This window comes from Lutra lutra, chromosome 1, assembly GCF_902655055.1.
Source record: "Lutra lutra chromosome 1, mLutLut1.2, whole genome shotgun sequence".
Taxonomy (NCBI): Eukaryota; Metazoa; Chordata; class Mammalia; order Carnivora; family Mustelidae; genus Lutra; species Lutra lutra.
In genome coordinates, this window is record NC_062278.1 from 96,226,776 (window position 1) to 96,242,058 (window position 15,283).

The 15,283-nt window shown below is 45.7% G+C and overlaps 1 protein-coding gene across 12 annotated transcripts in view; it reads right to left on the reverse strand.

Moving 5' to 3' along the window:
- Positions 1–15,283, reverse strand: part of TNIK (TRAF2 and NCK interacting kinase) — a 385,411-nt gene that overhangs the window by 67,589 nt on the left and 302,539 nt on the right. For 6 of the 12 annotated variants that reach the window (XM_047730473.1, XM_047730436.1, XM_047730463.1 and 3 more), the window contains exons 13-16: positions 6,650–6,760; positions 6,382–6,522; positions 5,699–5,785; positions 4,494–4,682 (exon numbers count right to left, since the gene is read on the reverse strand). In XM_047730473.1, the coding sequence (XP_047586429.1) occupies positions 4,494–4,682; positions 5,699–5,785; positions 6,382–6,522; positions 6,650–6,760 (528 nt within the window). The remainder of the gene's footprint in view (positions 1–4,493; positions 4,683–5,698; positions 5,786–6,381; positions 6,523–6,649; positions 6,761–15,283) is intronic. The other 6 variants (XM_047730479.1, XM_047730500.1, XM_047730485.1 and 3 more) reach the window with 2 other exon arrangements.

Genomic DNA, 15,283 nt, shown 5'->3' on the forward strand with positions numbered 1-15,283 from the left:
ACAGCGCTTATCATTTCAATGGCACATTAACAGACAGAGACGCCCAGAGGCATTCCTTAAAGGGAATGCAAGCCGAGCCTCAGGAAAGCTCCAAGACTCCTCCCGGGTCACCTAGTCGGGAGGTGGAAGAACTTGAACTCAAACTCCTTACTCCTTTCCAGGTCTCTCTTAGGGCAGCTCATAAGAGAGCGAAGCAGAAACTGAGCAAAGAAGGGAGCAGAGCCGTACACTCTCTAAGTGGTAATTTGGGACCTTATCTGTAAAATGACTCCTATTAAAAAGGGGGGAAAAACCACATCAGTGTAGAGTAGGGGAAACCAAGTGAAGGAGTTCTTCTATACAGAGATTTCAGAGTCCAGTGGGCTGATGAGATATAAAGAGACATCTTGGCCCATCGTTTGCCACATAAAACCATGACCAGATGACTGGAAAGTATCAGGGAGTAAGAACATGATGGAGTGTTGAAAAAAACTAAAATACAATCTCATACAGTATTCATGGAGAGGGAACATTCTGTCACAGCTGTATGTAGAAGAAAATTTGAAAAAATATAAGGAGGGGGCGTATACCCAATCACTGCCAGGCCCAATCACATGCCATTTGAAGGAAAGGAATCTGCCCCATTATAAGCAAAAGGTGTTGTAAGAAAAGGAATGACCATCTTTCAAAAAGTGGTGGAAAAAAAGACCTTCGATTTTTGCTGATGTTCAACAGAATGTCATACTGATGTTTTTACAGAAACAAATCGGACTTCCATCCCAATCCAGGAATGGTCGAGGACTTGCAAGGGGTGAAAATGCCTCCACCCTTCCTTTTAATAGAAACAGGAAAGCTTCTCTCTGGCCAGAATCTGAATATCCCAGTCAATGTGACCATAGGGACAGACAGAATACTCTGTAAATGGAGACAGAATACTCTGTAAATGCTGTAAATCTCAGCAAGATTTGCAAATGACTGAGTATTTTCATTTCTTCTTATTATATCCAACAAATTAATGAGAAAGCACGTGCGAAATGGGAGGATGACTTATGTTTTACACAATGAAGCAACAAAATCACCAAGGGTGGGGCATGATAACATTATCCTAGCTAATGAAAAACTGTCAATTTGAAAAAAAGGAAGAGAAATAAGGGGATGAAAAAATAACCGAGGAGGGACAAACCATCCTGGGGAGGAGGTAGAGGGCTGAGTTAGAAGACAAATATGGCGCAAGTCAGAGGCTGCCAGGGGAGAAGACGGCTGCGGGGGTGTCTCAAGGGCACCCGGGGCAAGAAAAGTCTGGACCCTGTATCACAGGCTCCTGTGGCACGCCCACGGCTGCCCATTCCTCCCTGGCAAGGATAATGTCCATTTTATACCCCGGTAGAGGACACATTTGAAAAAGAAAGGGTACCTTTTATTCTAACTCCTGAAGAGAGCTTGACTCAGGTTCTTATTCTTGGTTGACGATTTAGAGATGGCTGGGCTCCAAATTCTGTCTGTCTGTAAGGATCTGAAATGAATTTTGCCGTCTAGCTACTGTCAGCTCCATCTACCTCCCTACTGTAGGAAAAGAAACCTTTAAATAGAGCTCGGGAAGTGCATACATTGCTACGACAAGCATTAAAAGGTCAAGAAGATAAGGATCCTCACACCCAGTTTTATTCCCATTTTAAGAAGTGGGTGTTAAGAAAATGATGAATCAAACCAAAGCAGACAATTATTTGTTCTTATTTGTACACGAGTCACTCCGATCCCAAATTTAGCACCGTCACTCATTCTGCGATCTAAATGTTTCATCTCTCTTCTAAAATACGAACACCCACTCTTTTAAGACTTGGGAACTGCTTCATGAATAGATTGGTTAGTTGGAAGCTGGATTACGTTAACCACGCCCAGGAGGATAGGACTAAATATGAATCCCCAAAGAATGTTCCCCCATATGTCCAGAACTGCACGAAGCCCAAAGAAGACTGCCAGCTGCTAGGGAGCCAGGGACCTTGGAAGATGTAACCCACCAGAGGTGGCCCAGCTTTATGATGGCCAGGGAGCCTCACATCGGGAGTGCTTGCTGACACAGCTGGGTTGTTTGCACGTCCAACTGCTGTGTTTCTTTCACTGCTAGGAGCCTGGCCAGGGAGCATAGGGGAATAAGAAGGTCTAGAAAACCATCTTGCTGGCATCTGCAAAGACTGGCCCCCAGGAATGCCGTGGCTTCTGAGAGCTCGAGAACCGTGAACTAGTTCTGAACAGAGCGGATAGGCCAGGAAACTTAGTGAGGAGGACAAAGAGTAACTCGGTAACAGTGGAGTCAGAGTGATCAAGTTCACATGAGAAGGTGCTGGGTAGAGGTGGAAGGAAGGACATGGGAACTGCTCCAGGCTTCTCCCCGTTTTCTGGTACATTTGCATGTGAGGGAGCTGCACAGGGGAAAGGAGGAATTCTGGGACGCTCTGCAGAGAATCACGGTCTTCTCCAATGAGCTCTGTAGGTGTCCCTCTCCTAAACCCATGCTTGGGGCTGGAAACACGGAGGGCCATGGGGTCATGCATCAAGAAGAGGTCATTCAGCGATACAGCAGTTCTCAGAGGCGTCGGGGTACCTGGAAGGATGTATGCATTTGTGCCCCTCCGCCCACGAGGTCCACAGGGGTCTCTAAGGCCCTCCTTATGTGCAGTGATGGACAACTTGGGGCTTGTCACTTTGAAGATGTTGGGAGAGGACACACAAATGACCTCAGATCCTAACTCCTGATGAGATGGACTACATCCTTGGGAGCGAGTTCGCCTAGGGGATCTCATTGCGGTCCTCGAGGCTTCCTGAGCCTTCAGCTGTTCTTCAAGACCAACTCTACTAGGACAAGCGGGTCCACCTTTCTTCCGTGAGCGAGGCTCCAGCAGGAGTCTTGATCTGGAATCATTAATTTCTGCAGGTGCTCCTGGCATTGGCTTAGTGGAGCCTAGTTTTCCAGCCTTCTGAACACCTGCCGTGAGCAGGAACTGTGAGTGTGGCTTAGCTGAGGGTTTCAACTTGGCAGGGCTAGAAAATGGTTTAGCAGTGGTGGATGGTGGCATGCCTCTGCCAGCCAGGACACACCTCAGCTGCTGTCTAACAGCAGAGGGATTCTGCTTAGCTGGAAGAACAGGTGGGTTATTAAGGGGTCGGTGCCGTACCTGGGAGTAGGATCATAAAAATGAATTATTGAACTAAGAGAAAGAGGCAGCTGTTACAGACATAGGTAAATACAAATCATCCTTATAGACTCTAAAGGAAAGTGATCAAAAACATTCTTTACGTGACATCAAAGGATTTTCTCTACAGGTTCGTTTTTCAAGTTGTAAAAGAAAAAGGTTTGATTTTTGCAAAAATAGCACATGATCATTAGAAAAGATTTAAACGATATGTAAGAATACAAAAAAGCTTAAAGAACACACCCTGTGGTTCCACTGCCCTTTCAGCAATCATCATTAACCTTAGCGCAACATGGTTTCAAGCATTTTCTATATGTACGTAAAAGAGAATAAAAAAATTCAAAAAGACAGAAACATTTTTGTAAAAATAGGATCTTATGTAAGAAATCTAGTTCTGGTAAGACTGTAGTCTAGATAACTTAAAATAAGCTCTGGCTATAAATACCTGAAGATACTAGAACAAAATACAAAATAACACTAACATCCTCTTAAATGACTAGCTATGCTCACAAGAAAATAAAGTAAATCACTCGGTGCTACAAACCATGACAGAACAGAAAATCAGGCTGTTATGCACATGAGCTGACACAGTGACTCCTAGGAGGGTGATTAATCTTGGCTGATTTGGTTTCTTTGCTTTGCCTACCTTTTTTCCTACCACCCAGATAGTTGTTAATTTGATATTTAAAACATCTCACCACAGAGCCAAGTTCTTGAAAATGTGTCCTCACTCTAGTAGCTGATTTGCAAAAGAAAACAAACAAACAAAAACCCCCACAAATGACCTCTGATCCCGGAAGTGGTTACCACAACCACTGGTCTGAGACCAACTGTGCGTCCCTTCGCACCACAACAGAACAAGTGAGTGTCAGCGACAGTGCTAATGATCACTTTCAGGGTCTAGGTACGGACAGGAAAGGACTCTACCTCAAATTCCCTAAGTCTTTATTAAATCACATTCTTTCAAGGGGAAGTCACTAAAAATCCTCAAGCCACAAACTCATTTGGATACCTATGAGAAAAATGATTTTTCTACTTCCTGTTATTACTAACAAAAATCCCTTATAACCACTAAAAAAAAAAAAAAAAAAAAAAAAAAAAAAAAAAATCAATCCCTGAAAAAAATAAACCACTAATGGATTAAGGTGCCTTGTCAATTCTCTACAGAAATAACATTATGGCTCTTCCAAAAACATGCACTTCTTAAGATGAATTGTTTTCCAGTTGTGAAGCACTAGTTTAATTCTCTGCTTCTACTGGGTGACGTCACTAGAGCCACCAGGCCGGCCAACAGGACGTGGCTACCCTTGCTAGTGCACTTACCTCCTTGGCCCATGCTGGTTTCTCACTAGGACTCATCCCTTCTTTGTAATGGTACAGTGGCTTCTTCTCCACTGGCCTCTGCTCTTGCCGCTGATGCTGGAGAGACACCAAGTAGTCTCTCTCTTGCTTTAGCTGTCTCTGCAGTCTTTCTGCTTGTCTCTGTTCTTCCAATTGTTTGCGCTTATATTCCTATCCGGACCAGAAAAGAGAAGCAAAGGAAAAGCCAGATCACCATATGGAAACCACTGGCTGGCACCGGATAAACATGCAATGTTGCCAAAAGAGATGATAACGAGAAAAGCCAACAGAACCACCAAAGGATGTCAGGACTTGCCACAGAGACAGGCTATGGCCGGGGCTAGCATTTCCTGAAAACACTATTGCTTTAATCCCTACAGAACACTACCCCTTGCCAACTGACTTGTCCCTGACTGGGGGCCAAGAAAGTAGCAATAATGAGGACTTTTGGATGGTCAGCGCCCAAGCCCTATAAGGAGCCATCCACTTCCTGGTTTAGTAATTAAACTATTCAAACATGTCCAATTAAGTACAAAACTAAATAAGTAGCTACAGATACTGCTCAAATCATCTTGTGTTTCACAAAACTTGGACCAACAAAGGTCATTAGCAACTGTATGCACAGGCTAAAAAAATAACACGGTGCCACTGAATAAGAAGTTCAGTTAAAAAAAATGTATCAAGCAGCTCATTTGGAGAGCAGGGTGATAATAATAAAAAAGTACTTGAAGAGGAAGCCGCGTGAGCAGGGAACACAAAATGTTCCCATTGTAAGGGTAAAGCTAATAGTCTGCAAATGAAATATGACTGCAGAGCTGAGTGGGTTCTTACAGAAGAGGTGTATTTCACTGTGATTGTATTCCAGCATGTTGCAAATGACCTTAAAAATTACTCTGCAATAAACACAGTGGGTCTCAAAAACAGCCTGAACTTGTCATAAGCCTGGATTCCTGCTAAAGTTTCACAAAGAGACTGAGTTACTAAAGAATGCATGACAAGGGTCTCCAAGGTATTCAGACGGCCAACTAGGTCAGGAAGTGCATTGGGTTTCCACGAGACTTTTGAGGTCCACGAGGCTTGGAGGATCCCCCCCTTGTGGGCTGGCATGTGAGGGGGACACACGTGGGGACACACACACACACAGGATGAACACAGAGCAGGTGGCTGGCCCTCTGCTTTCCCATTACCAGAAGTAGAGCTTGTTCATGCAGTAGCTGCTGCTGCAAGATCTCTAACTGTCTCTGCTCCTCCTCTAACTGTCGCCTGATGTACTCCTGGAGAGGCAGGCAGCAGAGCATTCAGAGGAACACAAAGAGAGAAAGAGAGAGAAAAAGAACCGGTAATTTCTTTGAGGTGACAAGTGCTGCCATGTAAAGTGAGGAAGGAAGGAGGGAAAACAACAACAACAACAAAATGCCCAGACACCCCCTCACCAAACAAGAAAAGCACCGAAGCAAAAGCATTTCAATGCAGTCAAAAGCACAAGTCCTCCACCTGCGACAGCCGCCGGAAGGGTCTCGGGGCTTTGCTGTGACTGTACGGTTTTCGTAAACCCAGCTACGTTTTAAAGCTCTTCATTGCAGGTTCCCTCTTTATGGGCCACCCGGAAGTCACAATGCCATCAAGGTCAGAGGGTCCTGTGCAAGCAGCAGGAATAGAGTAACTGTGGAAGGCCGGCATGCGCGGTCTCTGTAAGGGCCCCGCCCTCCGCCCTGCAGAGCGCCGCCGCGCGGTCAGAATGCGGTTCTACTGAAGACGGAGGGCTCCGCCTCCGCGGCGCGGACGGGACACCGGAGACGGAGGAGCAGAAAAGCCCTTCGGAAGCAAAGAAAGACGACCAGGTGGCTCATTTACCATGCTTCAGTGCTACCTTCAAAGTAGATACCCAGGGTCGGGAGAACCCAAAGATCAAGGTGTGCAGGGGACTTTGGCCTGGGCAGGAAGCGAGGCTCAACGAGTGGGCATTGCCAAGGGCTGTGCGTTTGACTTCTTGAATAGGTGAGAAGAGCAGCTTGAGAAAGAGTAAAAACCCGCTTTAACTGAGCAGTCCTAAGAGACGGTGACCCACACCCCAGGGACGGTCAGCTGGCGCTGGAGCTCCCACTGGTGCCAACTGTGGGCTCCGGGCCCCGCTGTACCTGCTCGTGCTCCGCGCGCCTCCTCTCCTCCTCCCGGCGCATCTGCTCCTCGTAGTGCCGGCGCTGCTCTCTCTCCTGCTGCTTCCGTAGCTCCTTCTCCCGCCGTTGTTGCTGTGGGGCCACAAGCAGACAACCATGAAGGAAGCGGGGCTGATGCGGGGCTGTGGGGAAAGCCTCAGGGAGGGCTGCTGAACCGCAGACCTGTGCCCTTCTCCATAGCTGCCTATACGCCCGAGGGCTCTTTCTGTCTTGTGCTCTTGGGGGACTTGCTGGCTAGGATGGGTGGGGGGCGCAAGGAGCAATTCAGGAATGCAAATACCCTGTCCTTTCCCGTGCAAGTAGACTCCCCAGGTTTGCCTCCTCCCAAGAAGTCCCTGTTGCTAGGTGCGTTCTCCCTATTGGCTGACCCTGGTACATCATCAGACTGTTTAAGAAGAGTCTATGGGTTTTAAAACGTGCTCATGCCAGTCACTCTTTTCGACGCCTCCTAGGGCAAACATTTCATAGAGAAGAGAAAGCAAAATCCACAGAAATGAAGTGACACATTCAAGGTCCTACAGTAACTAATGGCTGAGAGTACAATAGAATTCATTGACCCTGACCCTGTCCATTACCTTATCCCATACATCATGCTGCCTTTATCTTCCAGATTATACACTTGCAAGTATCAATTTCGACTTCTCATTCAAGTAAGACCCTTAAACTCATTGTCATGATCTCCTACACTCACCAGCCCGCCGACAGTGACAGTGTGGTAAGCACCTTTCATGCTTTATCTTATTTAATCCTCACAAAAATCTGCTGACGTAGATATTATTATCATCCCCATTTTATATGAGAAAACTGAAGCATGCGGAGATTAAGCAGTTGTCAAAGGTCATCCTCATGTGCAAGGTCATGCCCCAGTAAGTAGTGGCAGCACAATCTGAACTCAGTCATTCCAGAAGATGAAGAGGCAACAGGAGCCATAGAGAGATCACAGATTAATCCAGCACTTCATGATGCTCTCAGAAAAGGAGAACATCTTAGGAATAATGACAGGAACTAATGTTTCTCAGTGGGACAGTATTGTTCCCCAATCCAGGGAGCATTTGAAATGTGCAAGGGCATGGGGGAGTTTTTCTAGTGGTCTCTGTGACTGAAGGCCATGACTGGCACATAGTACGAGGGGACAGGGACGCTGAACATCCTGTAAGGCTCAGGACAGTCACACATCACAGACTGTTTTCCTACACCACAGGCCCTTAGTGGTCCTTCTGAGAAGTGCCACAGCCCTTGGTGTCAGAGCCCTGTACCAACATTAGGATTTCTTCTTCCTCCACTATGAGGTTTGGGGGAACCTCTCAGGGGGGTCCATTCCCCTTTAACATTCTCAACAGCTCTTCCCTGCCTGGCTGAGAAAATAGGAGTTATCCAAAACAGCATGGGTTGTGACTAGATCACCCTGACGGCTAGCTTTACGCAAACAGGGAAAGAGCCTTCTAGGACAAAAGCTCTTGTCACAGCCCCAGTTAACCAGGCAGACGTTCAAAACTCCAAGAAGCCCACAGCTGAGGCGGCCTTCCTAATGCGGCTCTCGCCTACAATCTGCCAGACCCGCTGTCTTCCAGTGACCACTGAGTCTTTGAGATAAGCTACATTTTTTTGAGACTCAATGTTTATCGCTTCCAGATCAACAATTTTTTGTCCTCCTTAGATTGTGGGTGACAGGGAGCCACTGGAGGACTTTCTGCAGTCAAATGCTATGACCAAGACTTGCATTTTCAAGGGGGCTCCTGACAGCCACGAGGCAGGGCAGGAGGGAGTCGGGTCGGAGGGGAAGATTAGAAGCCTAAGTGCAACACCAGGCCATTCTATGGGTGCCTGCAGAACATGACAGGGCGTCAGTGAGTTAAGCAGAGGCAGTGGGAGAGTCCATGTTCACGATCGCTGCTGAGAATGGAGACACAGACAAAAGGAAGACGGACTAAAAGCTCTCCAGATTTCCAGCTCTTCCAACAGGACTGGAGTGGATGCCAATTTAGAGTAGAAATTAGAATTAGGCCAAAATCAAATAGGCAGGATTTGGGGACTATGGGGCTTGTGGGGGTGAGTGAAGTTCCTGGCCAAGGGGCAGAGCAGACGGTTTGAAACAGAGAAAGAAAAGCAGGTTTAGGGAAAGGAATGAGGGTTATATTGGGGGATGGGAATGAGTCAAGCTCCAGACGTGTAATTATTTGTTTTACTGAAAAATAATACAGGAAGATGCGAGTAGAAAACATTATCAAAGGAACTGACTGAATAATTTGGATTATAGACCCAAAACAGAGATCTTTCCAACACTCAACCCAAGTGAATCAATGCCAGCACAGAGAGTAAAATAATTATGTGTATAGATCTGGCTCCTGGCAGGAACTAGCCCCACTTTAGCTAACATTTCAAGTTTTTGACTCCCACGTCGGTCTCTTTCTTGGCAAAATAAATAAATAAATAAATAAAAAATTATTGTCATCAAGGCTTTTTGAAGGTTTAGCTGATTTTTATGGGAAGGATTTGTACATTTTCAACCCCTTTGCCGGGAATCAATACTGTTTTATAATTACATGCCACTCAGTTCCTTGTGTAAGGTGTACACAGTATTGATTGCAACTCAGGAGGGTCTGTAGTTCCTGAGAAAGACACTCAGAAGTGACTAATAATTAATAATGATCTCACTCAGATCAGCTGCCGCTAACACATGGAGGCATCTGCCAGGGCTTTGGCTCCTGTGGTGAGGCTGGAAAAATAAATCACTTCCCCAACCTTCTGAGGGCACCTTGCCAATTTCCAGCTGTTGTTGTTTCAATGTCAATCTCTTTCCTGGAAAAAAATCTTTGCTCTCTTTCCTCCTGGGCATGGAGCTGTCTCACGGGACATACCAAAACATGTCAGAGAAAGACCAAGTCCCCGACCTCAAGCAGACACCTCTACAAAGCTCTGATGACTTTTGCCAGGAGGTAAGGCCTGTGCTTGATTCTTGGTGGACCTGCAACCCCTCCTGTGGGTCAGGGCACCTGGCGGGCACGCAAGATTTTTTTGAACTGAACCAAGTTAAGAGACTTGGCGTAAAAGAAGACAACACAGTATCTTACATCTCTTTGGAAGCATTTTCTGTTTTCTCAATCCTAGGAGTTTATTATATCACCTTGTGCCTTAAATTCTGGTTATCTGAATGTGTCTTACCTACTCTACAATCTAGGTTGAAAGCTATTTGTGGGCAAGGTCTCTGTTCCACTCCACTTTTTCTCTTCCACTAAACCCCAGTAAATCCCTGATACCATTGGTATTTGTTGCATTCAATATGGTCAACTGCGTAGAGAGAAGAGGAGAAAAGCTGGCAGAGCCTCAGACCACCCCTCCACCCTTCTATGCCTCTCTCAGACAGCCCTCCTGGCCCCCAATGTTCTTAGGCTACACATAAACAAGGCTTGAGAGTATTTTTCTAACCAGAGATCCACCAATGACTGGCATTGGCATGGCACTGATTTGCCATCTAAAAGAAAGGTGGGAAGATAAAAGAAGGGAGTGAGTCTAAGCATTTGTAAATTTCATGTAAATTATGCATGTAGATGACAGTGGTCTTGTTGCCAAAAAGGAATGGCTTAAACGAACTACCCTAAAACTTTTGGCTGATGCCCCACCTTTACTGAACTGCCTAGAAGTATGTTTTCATCTACATCTTCACAAGTTGTCTCACTTAAAATTAGATATTCAATGGGTTCTTATAAGTTTTTTAATTTTTTTTTGCTGGTTGGGAGATGATTGATAATACCCACTCTCAAAATTTTCCATGCCTTGCTCTATTGGAGTAGGTCACTGGGGTCTTCCTCTGTCTTCTGTGGATGTTCCGAAAGAGTACTTCTGTTTAGAGAAGTTTGGGTTCTCCCCTAGGCTGTTCGCCTCAGGCTAGGTCCAGGGGGAGGCTGTGTGGCTGTACTTCAAGTATGTGAACTGGTTAGTTTATCCAAATGAAATAATCCCATTCCCTTGCTCAGGGGACCCTTAAAGGTTATACATTTATCCCAAATTGATGATGTAGAATTTTGGCTCTTCAAATTCTTGCAGGAGAATATCACCTTAACTCTTAAGTATTCAATTCTTTTGAATGTTGTAACTGATATTCCTCACGGCTGATTATCACGCAGGCCATGGTGTTGCTCTTTCTTTCCTTTTATTTCTTTAAATGCTCCTTTTAGATGAAATTTAGCCAGCAGAAAAGTGTGAACTCCACTAGGGTGCTCTGGCTCTTGTAGAAGTGACTCTGATGAACTGTCAGGCCATAGGCTGCACTTTACAATGTTATCAGGACTGCCACATAGAGCTAAGCGCTGTGTCTGTGGGAAGAACACCACCACAAACATTATTCACAGCACGACTCAACCACTGCTAGAAAAGGGCACAGGTTCTCAATTATCTCAGAATGCTTGCCTGAGTAACAAAGTTACTTGAATGCGATGGACAACACAAATCTCAAACCACTCGAGTCTGCTTCTTTTCTTAGTTGCTGGGGTGCTCAGAGTCCGACACCTTCAGGCACCTGCACCAGGCACTGTGCTGGGCAGGCATTTTGTGAACTGACCCTACCCTGGCTTTGTCTTGTTTCCTCTTCTGCTTTATAGTTCCTTCTCCTTAATTTTCTTTTTAAAATTTTTTTAGTTGCTATATTAATCTTTGTTAGCCACCTTGTGTCCTCTTTTTGGAATAAAGCAAAATCACAAGGAAGGGTGTATACAAACAAACGAACAACAGATTTTGGCTCACAGATTTCAAAACCTCAAAACCTTCCTTAGAAAGATCAAAATGAGATAAACAAGAAATTGTAGGCTTTTGATTTGGTTCTTTGGTTAAGAAGGTGGCACCTCTGTTGGTGTCCCGTGAGCAAGTGGTTCAAGTTGTTTTTTTTTTTTAAAGATTTTTTTTATTTATTTGACAGAGAGAGATATCACAAGTAGGCGGAGAGGCAGGCAGAGAGAGAGAGAGAGAGGAGGAAGCAGGCTCCCCGCTGAGCAGAGAGCCTGATGCGGGGCTCGATCCCAGGACCGTGGGATCATGACCTGAGCCGAAGGCAGAGGCTTTAACCCACTGAGCCACCCAGGTGCCCCGGTTTGAGTTGTTTTTACAGCTGTGGGGGTCCATGTGCTCTGATCCCACCATGCCCTCTCACTGAAGGGTTGTTTAAGTGAGCAATGGTGGCCCATGTAGAACTGGCTGGGACCGAAAGGGAAACAACACAGTCTCCTTTCTAATCGAAAAGATCTTACCATGCACCCGAGCCAACGTGGCTAAACGCAGCTCACCCATCATTCAAGGACATGTAATCTTTTGGGGAAAAAAGTACAGGAATATAATCTGTATGTATGGCATTATTTTGACCAAAAAAAGTACCGCATCATAGATCATTCTAATTAGAGCCTCACGTTAGCTCTGTCGTAGGTGAAATAGATGTCATTTTCTTTATTTTCCTTTCCAGACTCTCAAGAAGGTTCATTGCCTTGTCAATGGCCACATGCTAGGTTAAGGCAAAATCAGGAAATGAATACAAATCATCATATCCTATCTCCATCTGCATTTCCTTCAATATCCCTTAGAAATTCCAGATAGGATCCTTGGCTGCTTTTTCTACTTACTGAATGTTCGGACTGAATCTGAATCTTGTTCTCATGACATTCTGGTAGATTTGGGGGCTCTAGGTCTATCTGTTTTATACATTACATTTTCCACCTACAGACTCAGAGGTAACACCTACGTTTGAGAATGAATATCCCGTAGCTGTGGTGACATGTCACTGGGAGAGGAGGGGAAAGGTAAGAGAGGCTCTAGGGCTTGGGGAAAGAACACTGGATCAGAAAGATTAAGACCAGGTGCCGGTTGTGCTCTGCCACCAAAACCAACATTTAGACCACAGACTCAATAACTATTTGTTTAACATGAGCAAATGTTGCATGACCTTGAGTAAGTCACCTTAACCTAACCTTCAGCCCAGGAGCAGATTAGGGGATCACACAAGTCTGTTCATCTGAGTCTAAGCAAGGGTGTGCTGGCAAAAATCTAACTAACAATTCAGAACAGGAAGTGAAACTTAGCAGAAATCTGGCTTGCTTTTGGACAGCTCCACTTGCTTTTTCAATCCGGGTGATTCCACCTGGAAGTGGTGGACCCCAGTGACTGCGGAAGACCTGAGTTGGCCTCCAGAGAACAGGCCAGCAGCTGGCACAGGATCCAGTTGGGCTCCTTGGCAAGTCCCTCCAACCATCCCCTCCCCACAGACGCTCTCTGTTCAAAGACACCCGGAATGAAAGGACCCACTGTGGTCTTTAGAATCTACAGCACAGCACACATGCCTCTCACTTAAATAGGATTGTTCCGTACAAGCTTTACAGCAGCTGTAAGGAGAGGTATGCAAGCCCTTGGGCCTTCCGTTCACCCATTTTAATGTCTCCTCATGTTTCAGCTTTGGAAAGACCATGGCAAACCAAACCCTTTCAGGGCAAGGGCACGGTTCCTTGCAACTCACACTAGGATTCTGACCAAAACCTACGTGGTGACCCCCATGATGCCAGGCCTCGCCCCGAACCCTCTACACGTATTAACTCACGAATTCTCACCACATCCCCGTGGGCAGGCACGCTGTCTCCATCCCCCTCTGACAGGTGAGGAAACCGCGGCACACACACATGCCTCACTATCTTGCTCAAGTTCACTCGCTAAGTGCAAAGCCAGGACAATACTCTGTATCTGGCTCTTGAATGCTGCCTCTAGGATTCGAAAGAAGCTGGCCGGAACATCTACATACACGAAGTGAAAGATGTTGTCTTGTGCTTTTTCAAGTGGCCATTTTCCCTACTTCTCATCTTTCCCCCTCTTTTCATCTCAATTTTCAGAGAGCTAGTGAGAAAGCACAACACACCAGAGAGCCCCGTTCTTTACACTTACTTTATTCTACTGAAGTCAAACCGTCCAACCTACACACTCAAAGATTTCCTGGAAAGTTAACTGCTTAAGTGAGGCTCTTCCTTTGGGCTCCCAGGCCAGCTTCTGATCAGTAGGCAGCCCTATGGCTAAGCATTGTCTGAGTACTTGTGTGCGAAGGTGCTTTTCATGCAAGTAGCACAAGAAAAGGAAGTTCTAACTGAGCCAAGAGAAGGCTTAATGAAGGCTTCTGGTCCTGCCTCTTCTGCAGGTGTGATCAAGCTCCTGATTATGTCTGGGCTGCAGTTTTACCCCCGGGGAGAGGTTACTGGGGTTTTTCTGGATATCATATGGGGAAGCCAGAATGACATCCCAAGCACCTATGACTTCGTAGGTTATTGCAAAAGTCAAGGCAGTTGTAACTCCAGATTCCTTCTGCCATCATTTGGAAACCTTTACAGGAGACTCTCAGATGGGGTCCTATGAAAACAAGCCCCTTGTGGACCAGTTTATGAACACAATGTGTGAGATAGTACTAAAGATACTAAATTGTATCATACACGGAAAGGTTGACGGGACTGGTGACAGCTGGGAAGAACATTCTCATTGCCACAGACATTTCTGGAACTGATGTGGAAGGTGATTCAGGTTTCCTTTGGCATAGCTTGCATTAATGCAGGAATATCACAAGGGCACGAATCGATAATATGATAAATTTTCTAACATTAAGAGCTGCTCAAGTACAGAATATGCTTTCTTAAGGCTCTAAGCATATAAGCAGAGATTATATGCGAAGCCGGTTAAATGACTATCTGCGGACTATTGTCAAAGGGATTCCTGCTTTGAGAGAAGAATTGGCTTAGATCACTTTTGAGGTCCCCCATGTTTCCCACCCTCTATGATTCTACAAAAACTGCTCGCCGAAGAAAACAAGACCGGAAATAAAAACAATTCAATGTAAAAGTCATATAAAATAATCCTTTCTGTGTGAAACTATTGTCAAAGTTCTGTGATAAGGGACAACCAAGAATATAGATGGTAAAACACAGAGATGCAGGCCAGATGTAGTAAAAGAGGTTCCACGCAGACTAGACACTGGAAAGCAGGCCTGTAATGCCCATTCCATGCTGTCACTGAAAAGCCAAACCCCACCCTCCTTCCAAGGTGCTGTAGAGCCACTGAGGGGCAGGAACTGCCCGACGCCGGCTTTTTTCCAGTATGACACGCTCTAATATGAAATACTAGCCTGTCTTCCCCATTCCTCAGAAATGTAGGAAGGGGTCTGGGAAAAAGGACTTCAAAAAGTAGTAACATTTGGGGCACCTGGGTGGCTCAGAGGGATAAAGCCTCTGCCTTCGGCTCGGGTCATGATCCCTGGGTCCTGGGATTGAGCCTCACATCGGGATCTCTGCTCCGCGGGGAGCCTGCTTCCTCCTCTCTCTCTCTCTGCCTACTTCTGATCTCTCTCTCTCTCTCTCTCTGTCAAATAAATAAATAAATAAAATCTTTAAAAAAAAAAAAGAAAACAAAGAAAAGTAGTAATATTTGAAGCTGCCACACAGGAATTTCAGGCCCCCTTCTTCCCCCTCCCAGAACACCCCTCCCATCATAGGTCTGGGTGACTGAGCAGCATGGCGGGTCTGTGAGAACAAAGAGCCCTTCTGGGACACGATGAGGACCGGCGTCGCACACAGCTGTGCAGAGCAC